Genomic DNA, 14,775 nt, shown 5'->3' with positions numbered 1-14,775 from the left:
AAAAAAATCCAAACAGATAGTCCAATTTTCTATCAAATTGTTCATTTTTTAACCCAAAAATACGTTTTTTTAACAAAAAGTTAATTGTTTACCAAATAGTTCGATTTTTAACAAAAAAAAAAGAATTTGCAACTACGAAATTTAACTTTCAACTAAATAGTGAAATTTTCTACCAAATTGTTCATTTTTGAACGAAAAAATATGTTTTTTTAACAGAAAAGTTAATTGTCCACCAAATAATTCAATTTTTAACAAAAATTAGAAATTCCTACCAAAACAGTTTCATCTTTACCCAAAAGAATGAATTTAAAGAAAAATTCCAACCAAATAGTCAAATTTTCTATCAAATTGTTCATTTTTTAACCGAAAAATACGTTTTTTTAACAAAAAAGTTAATTGTTTACCAAATAGTCCAATTTTCTACCAAATTGTTCGTTTTTGAACGAAAAAAATATGTTTTTTTTTAAGAAAAAAGTTAATTGTTTACCAAATAGTTCAATTTTTAACAAAAAATATGAATTTGCAACTACGAAATTTAACTTTCAACCAAATAGTCAATTTTTCTACCAAATTATTCATTTTTAAACGAAAAAAATATGTTTAAAAAAAAAGTTAATTGTCTACCAAATAATTCAATTTTTAACAAAATATTAGAAATTCCTACCAAAACAGTTTCATCTTTACCCAAAAGAATGAATTTAAAAAAAAAATCCAACCAAATATTCAAATTTACTATCAAATTGTTCATTTTTTAACTCAAAAATACGTTTTTTAAGCAAAAAACTTAATTTTTTACCAAATAGTTAAATTTTCAAATAAATGGTAAATTTTCAAACAAATTGTCAAAATTTCATCCGAAACAGTTTAATTTTTAACCAAAAATACGAATTAAAAAAAGATTCATTATCAACCAAATAATCAAATTTTCTACCAAATTGTTGATTTTTCAACAACAAAAAAAATACGATTAAAAAAAAGTTAATTGTACACCAAATAATTAAATATTCGAAAAAAGTCTATGTTTTAACCAAATCTTTGAATTTTCTATCAAAATAATTTAAATTTCAACCAAAAATGTGAATTAAAAGAATTTAAGCAAAATGTCCAATTTTCTACTAAATTGTTAATTGTTCAAACAAAAAATACGATTTTTAATAAAAAAACGTAACTGTCTACCAAATATTAAAATTTTCGAATAAATAGTTTATTTTTAATACAATTTCTGAAATTTCTATACATATAATTTTATTTTAAAACAAAAACATTAATTTTTTTATCAAATATTTGAATTTCCTTTCAAAAATATATTTTAATTTTTAAACAAAAATATGAATTAAAAAAATTTATTTTGAACCAAATAATCAAATTTTCTACCAAATTGTTGATTTTTCAACAACAAAAAATAATTTAAAAAAAGTAAATTGTATACCAAATAATTAAAATTCCAAAAAAAGTCTATGTTTTAACCAAATCTTTGAATTTTATATCAAAATAATTTAAATTTCCACAAAAAATATGAATTAAAAAAAATTGTAAGCAAAATGTCAAATTTTCTACCAAATTGTTGATTATTCAAACAAAAAGTATGATTTTTAACAAAAAAGTTAATTTTCTACCAAATAGTTAAATTTTCGAATAAATAGTCTATTTTAAAATAAATTTGTGGTATTTCTATAAAAATAATTTAAATTTCAAACAAAAAATATCAATTTTCAATAAAAAAAAAATTAACAAAATATTCAAATTTTGTTTTTGGTTGAAAAAAAATTTTCAACCAAATAATCAAATTTTCTACCAAATTGTTTATTTTTCAATAAAAAAATCGATTAAAAAAAGGTAATTGTATACCAAATAGTTAAATTATCAAGAAAAAAATCTATTTTTGAAACAATTTTTTGAAATTTCTATAAAAACAATTTCATTTTTAACCAAAAACATGAATTACAATTTTTTTAACCAAGTGGTCCAATTTTGTACCAAATTGTTGATTATTCAAACAAAAAATACGTTTTTTTCAACAAGAAAGTTAATTATCTACCAAATAGTTGAGTTTTCAAAAAAATAGTCTAATTTTTAACCAAATTGATGATTTTTTTTACGAAAATAATTTAATTTTCAACAAAAAATATAAATTTTTAATCAAATAGTTGAATTTTCTTCAAAAAATATGAATTAAAAAAATATAATATTCACCAAATATTCGAATTGTCTACCAAATTGTTGATTTTTCAACCAGAAAACACGATTTTTAACAAAAAAGTAACTGCATACCAAATACTTAAATTTTTATCCAAAACAGTTTAATTTGTAACCAAAAATATGAAATTTCACAACAAAACAAAAATTAATTTTCAACCAAATAGTGAAATTTTAAACTAAATTTTTAAATGTTCGAATCATTAAGACATATTTTTTTAACAAATGGTAAAATTTGCAAGAAAGTGGGTAATTTTTCAATAAAACAATACAATTTACAAAAAAGTAAATAAATTTTTAACAAAATTCTTAAATTTTTAACAAATATTTTCAGTTGAAAATTTATTTAAAAAAAAAAAGAATTTACAAAGCAATAGTTAAACTTTCAATCATCGACATGAATGAGCTGTTAAATAAAATAGTTAAATCTTCTGTTAAAAAAATTAATTTTTAACCACACAAGAGCAAATTTCCAACCAGAGATGAAATTTGAATTAAAATTGTGATTATTCAATAAAAGAATATTTTTTTAACAAAATTGTTCAACTTTTAAACAAGTTATTCAATTTTTAATCAAAAACAGTTGAATTCAACCAGAAAAGAAGACCTTTAAAAAAATAGTTGAATTTTCGAACAAATAATACAATTTTTATTCCTTGGAATTTAAACAAGAATACCCTAAAACCTTTAAAATACATTGAAATCCCTTCTAATTATTGAAATTAATTAAAAGTTCCTTGCGATCTTTTAAAATACCCTAAAGTATTTTAATCTTTAAAAATCTTTTTAAATTTTGTATAGTTCTAGAATATTACTTGAAATTGAAAAAAAAACGAAAAAAATATGTTAAATTGAAAAAATACGAATTTCTACCAAAATAATTGAATTTTCGACAAAAAACGAAGAATAAAAAAAAGTGATTTTTCAACTAAAAAAGATCAATTGTCTAGGAAAAATGGAATAGCTACATTTTTAATCGAAAAATAATTAATTTTAAACAAAAAAAAAAGGAATTTTCAAACAAATTTGTTAAATTTTTAACCAAAGAAATAAACTTTTGATTAAAATGATGCGTCTTTGATAAAAAAAATTTGTTTTAACCAAATAGTTAAATTTTCAATTAAAAAGGTTAAATATCTATCGAAAAAGTTTTCGACGAAAAATGGAATAGTTAAATTTTTAGTTAAAAAATTAGTTTTAAAATATTTAATATTTTAAGTATAAAAACTATTTTTGAACCAAAGAAGTGAAATTTCAACGAAAAAGATTAATTTTCTATCAGAAAATAATAATTTTTTAAAAATACATTAATTTTTAATCAGATATTTTAATTTTTAATGGAATTTTCAACCTAATAGTTGAATTTTTAACCCAGAAGATGAATTTTCTACTAAAAAAAGACAAGTTTGCTACAAAATAGAAGCATTTTTAACAAAAAATATAAGTTTTTAACCTAATGAAATAAATTTTTAACCAAAACGTTAAATTTGTAGCCAAAAATATGAATTTTAAACCAAATGGATCAAATATCTATAAAAAATTTATTGACGAAAAATGCAATAGTTAAATTTTTGGTTAAAAAATTAATGTTTAAATAAAGAAACTACTAAACTTCAACGAAAGAAATAAAAATTCAACAATAAATATTAAATTTCTATCAGAAAAGAATCATTTATAACAAATTACATGAAATTTCAAACAAATATTTAAATTTTTTAAATGAAATTATTAACCAAATAGTAGAATTTTTAATCCAGAAGATGAATATTCTACCAAAAAGACAAATATTCAACAAAAAAGTAAAATTTTCAACCAAACAGATGAATTTTCAACGAAAAATATTGAATGTGAATAACAAAAAATGTCGGTAAAAATATAAAACTTAAATTTTTATTCAACAAATTAATATTCTAATAACAAAAAAATTAAATTTCGAAAAATGAAGTGAAATTTCCATGAAAAATATTAAATTTCTAGCAGGAAAGAATCATTTTTAACAAAATGCATAAAATGTCAACAAATATTATAATTTTTAATTGAATTTTCAAACAAATAGTTAATTTTTTTTTTAATCCAGAAGATAAATTTTCTACCAAAAAGACAATTTTTCAACAAAATAGATAAATTTTCAACAAAACATAGAATAGCAGTTACACTTTAAGTTACAGGAATAAGTTTTTAACATAATAAAATAAATTCTCAACGAAAAAGTTAAATTTTCATACAAACCGATGAATTTTTAAACAAAAATAATATTTCAACCAAATGTTTTAATTTTTAATCCAGAAGATGAATATTCTACCAAAAAGACAAATTTTCAACGAAAAAGTTAAATTTTCAGCCACGGAGATGAATTTTTAACAAAAAATCTCGGCAAAAAATAGAATAGTTAAATTTTTATTTAACAAATTAATATTCTAATAACAAAAAAATTAAATTTCGATCAAAGAAATGAAATTTCAATAAAAAATATTAAATTTCTAACAAAAAAGAATCATTTTTAACAAACTACATAAAATTTCAATAAATATTATAATTTTTATTGAATTTTCCACGAAAAAGTTAAATTTTCAGCCAAGCAGATGAATTTTTAACCAAAAATATTGAATGTGATTAAAAAAAAATTTCACCAAAAAATGGAAGTTAAATTTGTATTCAACAAATTAATATTCTAATAACAAAAAAATCAGTATCGATCAAATAAATGAAATTTCGATGAAAGAACGGAAATTTCAATTAAAAAAATTAAATTTCTATCAGAAAAGAATCATTTTTAACAAAATACATAATATTTAAATAAAATATTTTAATTTTTAATCCAGAAGATGAATATTCTACCAAAAAGATAAATTTTCAACGAAAAAGTTAAATTTTCAGCAACAGAGATGAATTTTTAACAAAAAAATCTCGGCAAAAAATAGAATAGTTAAATTTTTATTTAATAAATTAATATTCTAATAACAAAAAAATTAAATTTTGATCAAAGAAATGAAATTTCAATAAAAAATATTAAATTTTTAACAAAATAAATAAAATTTCAATAAATATTATAATTTTTAATTGAATTTTCCACGAAAAAGTTAAATTTTCAGCCCAGCAGATGAATTTTTATCCGAAAATATTGAATGTGATTAAAAAAAAATTCAGCAAAAAATGGAAGTTAAATTTGTATTCAACAAATTAATATTCTAATAACAAAAAAATAAGTTTCGATCAAATAAATGAAATTTCAGTGAAAAAAGTTTAATTTCTAACAGAAAAGAATCATTTTTAACCAAATACATACAATTTCAGCAAATATCGTAATATTTAATTGAATTTTAAAACAAATAGTTGAATTGTTTTAATCCAGAAGATGAATTTTCTACCAGAATGACAACTTTTCAACAAAATAGATAAATTTTCAACAAAACATAGAATAGCAGTGACACTTTAAGTTACAGGAATAAGATTTAAGCGAAAAAGTTCAATTTTCATACAAACAGATGAACTTTTTACAAAAAAAAAAAATTGAACGTGAATAACAAAAAATTTCGCCAAAAAATAGAATAGTTAATTTTTTATTTAGGAAATTAATATTCTAATAAAAAAAATTTCGATCAAATTAATAAAATTCCATCCAAAAAATACATGAAATTTCAACACATATTTTAATTTTTAATTGAATTTTCGAACAAAAAGGCGAAATTCAGTCAAAAAAATAATTAAATTTTTTTTAACAAAATAGCTATGTTTTTAACAAACAAAAAAAGCTTTTTTCACTAAAATGATGAATTACGAAAAAAAAAAAAAACGTTTATGCTAAATTTCAAAATGAACATAGTCAAGTTTTAAAAACTTTTAAACTTAAAAAATAAAAATGTTGCTATAAAAACAATATAATTTAACAAGTTTCTGTGACAAATATGTCCCGAAAAGTCAGTAAATCGAATTTTAAAAAAAAATTTAAATCAAATTCAAATAGACAAATTTAATTCTACCTCGATAGACAGTTCATCCGGAAATATCTTGAAAAAATATTTGTTAAGTCAATTTCGAAGACTTTTTAATAATTCGAAAAAAACTAATAAAAAAAAAAATTGAGAATTCTTGAAAAATAAACCGATTTTTTTTTTCTAAAGAAAAATCTCAATTAATTTTTCCAGTTTATTGAAAGAGAAGTGCCTAAAGTGATATTTTTATTACAAAAAGTGACTAAAAGAAAAAAAAATGCCAAACTCTCGTAAATTTTTTCTTCAAAATTTCTAACTTTCCCAGTTTTCCCAGAGCTGCGGCCACCCTCAAAAAGCACAGAAAAAGTTGCAAAAAAATGCGACTTGAGAAGAAACTTTGTATATTTCCTTTGACTTAAAAAATAAATATCACCAAAAAGACAGATACATTGCTAAAAATGGAAAAAAACAATTAAAAAACTGATCAATTCGCGTTACAGAATTGCGGACGGACGTATAAAATCACATTAAAAGCAAAGCAGCACAATAAATGTCTTTAAAAAAACGAAAAAAAAATAAAATAAAATAAAATAAAGAAAGAAAAATCTCTCGTGAGGCACATGCAGGATGAGATTTTCAGAAAAGTGCTTTGTTATCTTTTCACTCGTGCTAGAATCCAGAGGACGAAACTTTCGAGAAGAGTAAGGACCAAGCACCAAGTTATACAAACCTGGGGCATTATTTGCCGACTCAGGAATTCATTGAGGGAGCCTTTTAATCTCTCGAACATTGATTGGTCGGTTGGTGCTTTCAGGTGGATCTCGTCCTTCTGTGCAAAGTCACCTGTTTCCAAAACAAAAATTCATCAATATATATATCAATATTTAATCCAATTCTTGAATTTACAAGCCGAAAAAGATGAATTTTCAGAAGAAAAACAAAAAAATTCCACGAAAAAAAACCGAATTTTTAATCAAATCGGTTAATTTCAAACCAGAAAAAAATTAACTTTAAATAAAAAGTGGAATTTTTATATTTTCAGTGAAGCAAATTGATACTCATAAAAAAAAAAGTAGTTTTTAGCAAAATAGTTAAATTTTCAAAGAGATGAACTTTCAAATTAAAATGATGAATCTAAAAAAAAATTTGGAAAAAAGACTTCCACATTTAATCGAAAAGTTGATTTTCTAAAAAGGATGATTAATTTTTCTTCAGAAAAAAAGGACGAAGTTTCAAATAATTTAATTTAAATTATCAATTTTCAAGGACAAATAGAAGAGATAAATTTTCACGCAAAAAAATTAACTACCAACACAAAAATTTACCCAGAGATGAATTTTCAATTAAAATGATAAATGTTTTTAAAAAATTAATTTTTAAAAGAATAGTTCAACACTGAATCAAATACTTAAATTTTTAACAAAAAGTTTATTTTTTTAACCGAGAAGATTAATTTTCTTCCAAAAAGATCAATTTTTAACAAAATACTTGAATTTTCAACCAGAAAAAAAATAAATTTTCAATAAAAAATTGAATAGTAACATTTTCAGTGAAGAAATTGTAATTCTCCACAACAAAAGCAACTAATTTTTAGCGAAATAGTTACATTTTTAAACAAAGAAACAAATTTTTAAATAAAATGATGAATTTTAAAAAAAGAATGTCAGAAAAAGAGTTTAAAATTCAACGAAAGAGTTGAATTTTCAAGATAAAAGTTGATTTTTTCACGAAGAATATTAAATTTTTACCAAAACGGCGAATTATCATTAACATACATGAATTTTCAATCAAATACTTCAATTTTTCACTAAAAATGATAAATTTTCAATCAAATAGTTGAAATTTAAACTAAAAAAGATAAATTTTCAAACAAAAATTGAATAGTTACATTTTCAGTGAAGGAAATTGATTTTTTAACAACAAAAATAATTTTTAGCACAATAATTACATTTTCATCCAAAGAGATAAATTTTGAATTAAAATGATAAATCTTTAAAAAATATACATCTTTCAATTCAACCAAAATTTTTAAAACAAAACAGTAGTTTCTTTCAATAAAAATGTTACAAATTTAAAAAAAAACTTCCAATTCAGAAAAAAATTTAAAACTAAAATGCTCTTTTTTGAAACTTTTTAAGGATTTCAAGGGTTTCAATATAATAAAAAATTGTACATATATTCCTGGGAAAATTTTAAATTATTTTTTATTTTGAAAAATTAATTTTAAGGGAACATTAAAAAAGGACAGAAAATTGAAAAAGACTTTAAAAGTTTTCAAACAAAAATCTCGAAGGTTTAAGGCAATTTTTTGCTTATTTTGTAGGATTTTTTTTTTAATTTTGGGAAAAATCGAATTTAACTTGACTGAAAATTGATCATTTTAGTTGAAAATTAATCTTTTTGGTTGAAAAATTAATTTTTTTTGATAAAAATTCAAGTATTTGGTAAAATGTTGAAAATTGAACTATTTTGCTAAATATTAGTTTTTTTAATGTTTCAGAATTTATTTTATTTACTGAAAACGTAACAATTCAATTTTTGGGAGAAAATTTATCTTTATTTAGCTTGAAATTCTACTATTTGATTGAAATTTTATCTTTTTTGTGGAAAATTAATCTTTTTGTTTAAAAAATATACTGTTTTGGTTGAAAATTCAGCTATTTCGTTGAATTTGGAACACTTTTTTTAACATACTTTTTTCAAGATTCATCATTTTAATTAAAAGTATCTCTTCTATTTGTTGTTGAAAATTGATAAATTAAATTGAAACCGATATTTTTTAGTTAAAAATTCATGTTTTATTTGAAACTTCATATTTTTTCGTAGAAAATTAATTAATTAATAAAAGTCTTTTTTTAACATTCATTTTTAGATTCATAATTTTATTGACAATTCATATCTTTGTTGAAAAATTTATCTATTTTGCTACATTTTTTTTTTGAGAATCAATTTGCTTCACTGAAAATGCAGCTTTTCATGTTAGTTGAAAATTAATCTTCTTAGTTAGAAAATCATCATTTTAATTAAAAATTTATTTCTTTGGTTGAAAATTTAACTATTTCACCAAAATTGCGTTGCTTTTGTTCTTGAGAATTAAATTTTCTTCACTGAAAATGCAGCTATTCCATTTTTGTTTGAAAATTTAGCTTTTTTAGTTTGAAATTGAACTATTAAATTATAAATTTATCATTTTTAGTTAAAAATGGAAATATTTCGTTGAAAATTAATCTTTTTGGTTAGAAAATAATATATTTTTGGTTAAAAATTCAACTTTTTGGTTGAAAATTCAACTCTTTCGTTGAATTTTAAACTAAAAAATATAAATTTTCGAACAAAAATGGAATCCTTGCATTTTCAGTGAAGAAAATTGATTTATCTAGAACAACGAAAATAATTTTTAGCAAAATAGTTACATTTTCATCCAAAGAGATAAATTTTTTATTAAAATGATGAATCTTTAAAAAAGAATGTTAAAAAAGTGTTTAAAATTTAACGAAAGAGTTGAATTTTAAACTAAAAAAGACTAAATTTCCAAACAAAAATGGAATAGTTATATTTTCAGTGAAGAAAATTGATTTATCAACAACAAAGGTAATTAATTTTTAGCAAAATAGTCACATTTTCATCCAAAGAGATACACTTTTTTATTAAAATGGAATAATTGCATTTTCAATGAAGAAAATTTAATTCTCAACAACAAAAGCAACTAATTTTTAGTGAAATAGTTCAACATTGAATCAAATACTTAAATTATTAACATAAAAGTTCATTTTTTTAACCAAGAAAATTAATTTTCTTCCAACAAAGATACATTTTTAACAAATTACTTGATTAAATTTTAATTCAAATGATCAATCGTTAAAAAAGAATGTAAAAAAAAGAGTTTAAAATTCAACGAAAGAGTTAGATTTTCAACCAAAAAGTTGATTTTCTAACCAAGAAGATAAATGATTAATAAAATACATGAATTTTAAACTAAAAAAAGCTAAATTTTCAAACAAAAATGGAATACTTGCATTTTTAGTGAAGAAAATTTATTTCTCAACAACAAAGGCAACTAACTTTTAGAAAAATAGTTAAATTTTCCAACAAATATAGATACATTTGCACGCAAGAAAATTAACTTATTTAATTAATTAAATTATATTTTAATTCAAAGAGATTGATTTTTAATTAAAATGTTAAACGACGAATTATCATAAAAATACAAGATTTTTCAATCGAATACTTCAATTTTTTACTAAAAATTATAAATTTTCAATCAAATAGTTGAATTTTAAACTGAAAAATATAAAATTTTTAAACAAAAATGGAATAGTTGTATTTTCAGTGATGAAAATTGATTTTTTAACATCAACGAAAATAATTTTTAACAAAATAGTTACATTTTCATCTAAAGAGATATATTTTGAAATAAAATGATGAATCTAAAAATGAATGTTAAAAAAAGACTTTTATTTATTAAATAATAATTAATTGATTTTCTACGAAAAATATGAAGTTTCAAATAACATATGAATTTTTAACTAAAAAATATCGATTTTAATTTAATTTATCAATTTTCAACAATAAATAGAAGAGATACTTTTAATTAAAATGATGAATCTTTAAAAAAGAATGTTGAAAAAAGTGTTTCAAATTGAACGAAATAGTTGAATTCGCAACCAAAAAAGTATATTTTCTAAACAAGAAGATTAATTTTCAACTAAAAATGATAATTTTTTAATTAAAATGATGAATTAAAAAAAAGAATAATACAAAGAGACTTTTAACAATAAATTAATTTTCTACGAAAAAATATGAAGTTTCAAATAATGCATGAATTTCCAACTAAAAAAATATTGTATTCAATTTAAATGCTCAATTTTCAATTAATAATAGAAGAGATACATTTTCACGCAAGAAAATTGACTCTAAAAAAATTTCACCAAAGTGATGAATTTTCAATTAAAATGATAAAAATTTTATAAAAAATTTGTTAAAGAAGAGTTCAACATTGAACCAAATACTTACATTTTAAACATAAAAGTTAATTTTTTTAACCTTGGAGATTAATTTTCAATCAAAGAGATAAATTTTTAATTAAAATGATAAACCTTTAAAAAATAATGTCAAAAAAAGTATTTCAAATTCAACGAAAGAGTTTCATTTTTAAACCAAAAAGTGTATTTTCTAATCAAGAAGATTCATTTTCCACAAAAAAAGATAAATTAATAAAATAAATAAATTTTCAAAGATATAGTTTAATTTTCAACTCAAAAAGTAAAATTTGAAGCTAAAAAAAGATCAATTTTCTCTCAAAAATGGAATAGTTACATTTTCAGTAAAACAAAATAATAAATTCTGAAACAATAAAAAAACTAATTTTTAGAAAAATAGTTCAATTTTCAACATTGTACCAAATACTTGAATTTTTATCAATAAAATTAATTTTTCAACCAAAAAGATTAATTTTCAACTAAAATGATCAATTTTCAGTCAAATAGTTGAATTCGATTTTTTTCCAAAATTAAAAAAAAATCCTACGAAATACGAAAAAAATAATTGCCTTAAACCTTCTAAATTCTTTTTTGAAATCTTTGAAAATCTTTTTTAAATGTTCCCTTAAAATTAATTTTTCAAAATAAAACATCATTAAAAATTTTCCTAGGAATCTAATTACAATTTTTTTATTACACTGAAACCCTTGAAATCCTTAAAAAGTTTCAAAAAAGAACTTTTTAGTTTTTAATGTTTTTCTGAATTGGAAGTTTTTTTTATTTGTAACATTTTTATTGAAAGAAACTGTTTTGTTTTTTAATTTTTTTAATATGAAAGAGGGAAATTTGTTATTTTCGACATTTTCATTGATTTTCAATACAGGGAATTTTATAGTTTAAAAATTTTTATAGAGTTGGAAGAAAGAAATTTTTATTTTTGTCTGAATTCGCAGAAGAGTCTTTTATCTTTTCAACATTTCTGAGAAATTAGAAGACGAATATTTTTTATTTATAACATTTTTAATGAGCTGCGAGGGAGAAAATTTTGGTGTTTAATTTTTTTCTAAATTTTTTTTTTAATTGAAAGGAAGAAAATTTTTTTTTCAATTTTTTTCTTAACTTGGTGAATTTGTGCATTTAAAACATTTTTAGCGAATAAAAAAAAGTGAGGGGTTGATTTTTAATATTTTTGTTGAATTCGAAAAGGAACATTTTTAATTTAAAAAATTCTTATTTATTTGGAAAATCCCACATTTTGTTTTCTCATTTTTGTCTGGAAATTTTTATTTTTATTAATTTATCGAGTTGAAAGAAAGGAAATTTTTGTTTTTAATATTTCATAAATTGGGAGAGGGAATAGTTTTCATTTTTGATAACTTTATTAATATTCTCATTCATTTGAATTTTTTGTTTTACTTTTTTAAACAAAAATTTGTTTGTTTGAGTTGGAAGAAAGGACTTTTTTTCTGAATTGCAAAAACGGGTTCTTAAATAAAAAGCAAAATTAAATTTAGTTAGAAGGGAGGACATTTTTTAGTATCAATTTTTTTCTCAATTCGGCAAAGGAGAATTTTTAACATTTCCATTGAATTAGAAGAGAGGACATTAAAAAAAATGTCTAAACTCGAAGAAAAAATGTTTTATTTTTATTATTTTTCTTGACCTACAAGGTAGAAAAATTTGGATTTTCAATTTTTTCTTCAAATAAAATAATGAGATCTTGTATTTAGATTTGTTTCTGAATTAATAGAAAAGAATGTTTTATTTAAAAAATTTTAAACAGAAAGACAAAAAAGTACAAAAAAAAAAACATTTCACAAAGATTTAGTACTTAAAATTGGTCTTATTAAGATGTTAATATTTAAAAGGTTAAAAAAAAGAGGAAAAAAATAAGGTAATAAAGAGAAAAATTTACTTATGGTGACTGTGAGCAATCCGTTGGAGCGAATCGCTTGAAGAAGTTCATTAGCTTCGATGCTGAATAGAAAAACAAAGGGAATTTTCACATCATCGACTTCTTTTCCGTCGCCGGACATTGCAAACATCGGTGAATTGACGGCACTTGAACCCGGAACATTATCCAAAACAATTCCTGCCAAAGCTTCAGCTTTTTGTATTTTTCGTGCCTGAAAGAAAAAAACCAAAAAGAAATAAAATCAATATCAGGGTGGCAACTTCTTCAAATTAAAATAAAAAAATAACAGTTTTATTATTTAAACTTTTGTGGTTGTTTAAAATTATTCAGAGTCATTAAACTGAACAATTTTTTCATTTGAAGTAATCAAAAGTTAACTTCAAATTTAATTATAATTAAAAAAAAGCAATTGAAAATCAATATTTCTTCTCTCTTCAAACCAAATGAAAATGTTGAAAATCAAAAATGTTTTCGACTTCAAAAAAAAAAAATTTGAACATTTCTTTCCTTTTGAAAAACAAAATATGTTACAAATAAAATGCCCCTTCTTACAATTCAGGGGAAACATTAGAAAAAAAATGTTGTTCCTTCCAACTCAGTAAAAATCTTAAAAATAAAAAAATCCTTCCAATTCCAAAGAAAATTAAAACCAAAAATTTTCTTCTTTCAATGTGAACGAAGAGCTTACAAAGAAAAAACAGAGAGAATTTTCTTTATTTTAAATCAATTAAAAAAATATTTCAGAAAAAATTACATATTAAATTGTCCTCCTTTCCAAATAAATAAAATTTTTTTTAAATTCCCCTCTTCCGATACAGATTTTTTTTTTAATTAAAAAAATATACAAATTTCTATTTTAGATAAAAAAATAAAAACCAGAATCATTGAAAAAAATTCCCAGGAGTCTAAATACATTTTTTTTATTATCTTGAAACCCTTTAAATCCTTAAGAAGGTTCAAAATTTTATTTAAATTTCGAGATTTTATTGAGTTGGAAGCAAGAACATTTTGTTTCTGAAATTTTTTCTGAATTGGAAAAAATTTCGTTTTTTAATTGTTTTCTGAATTGGAACAGGGAATCGATAAAACTTCTTAAAATAAAAAAAATTAATACAAAATTATTAGATTTCAAAGAATATTTGCAATTTTCAACAACTTTAGGTTATGTTATGGTATTTCACTTCACTATTTTATTTTTAAACGAAAAATCGTTAGATTTAAATCCAATGATTTTGGTTTAAAATAATAAAACTTACAAAACTAAACAATTTTAGATTTTGTTGGTACTTTTCTACAGAAAATACAAATTTTTATTTAAAAAACAAGAGATTTCAAAGAAGATTTAGATTTTTTTAAGCAAATTTAGGTTAAGTTAGTATTTTAGATTGAAAATTGACATTACCGAAATTTGTAATTCGAAACAAAAAATCATTAGATTTAAATTCAATGATTTTGGTTTGCAAAATCTTTATATTTTAAAGAAAATTCACCATTTTTGAACAATTTTAAATTGCGTTGAAATTTTATAATGAAACTTGGCATTATTAAACAAAAATCAATATGCTTTGAAAAAAATTAGTATTTTTCAATAATTTGAGATTATTTGGGTGTTTTTCGTCCGAAATTGGTATTTTTAATTTCAAAAATTATATTTAAAAAAAGATTCACAACTTTTCCATCATTTTACGTTATTTTGTAATTTTACGCAAAAAAATTGTATTTTCAGGCAAAAACTTATTAGATCGAAATCCTA

At 20.7% G+C, this 14,775-nt stretch overlaps 1 protein-coding gene across 2 annotated transcripts in view; it reads right to left on the bottom strand.

The window, feature by feature from the left end:
- The window catches only part of LOC117174470 (ER degradation-enhancing alpha-mannosidase-like protein 3), a 73,926-nt gene that overhangs the window by 2,435 nt on the left and 56,716 nt on the right, over positions 1 to 14,775 (bottom strand). For both annotated transcript variants that reach the window (XM_033363663.1, XM_033363747.1), the window contains exons 13-14: positions 13,023 to 13,233; positions 6,859 to 6,971 (exon numbers count right to left, since the gene is read on the bottom strand). In XM_033363663.1, the coding sequence (XP_033219554.1) occupies positions 6,859 to 6,971; positions 13,023 to 13,233 (324 nt within the window). The remainder of the gene's footprint in view (positions 1 to 6,858; positions 6,972 to 13,022; positions 13,234 to 14,775) is intronic.

Source organism: Belonocnema kinseyi, chromosome 1 (assembly GCF_010883055.1).
Source record: "Belonocnema kinseyi isolate 2016_QV_RU_SX_M_011 chromosome 1, B_treatae_v1, whole genome shotgun sequence".
In the NCBI taxonomy this organism is placed as follows: domain Eukaryota; kingdom Metazoa; phylum Arthropoda; class Insecta; order Hymenoptera; family Cynipidae; genus Belonocnema; species Belonocnema kinseyi.
Note: the sequence above shows the minus strand (reverse complement) of the source record. Positions and strands in the feature narration are given on the sequence as shown.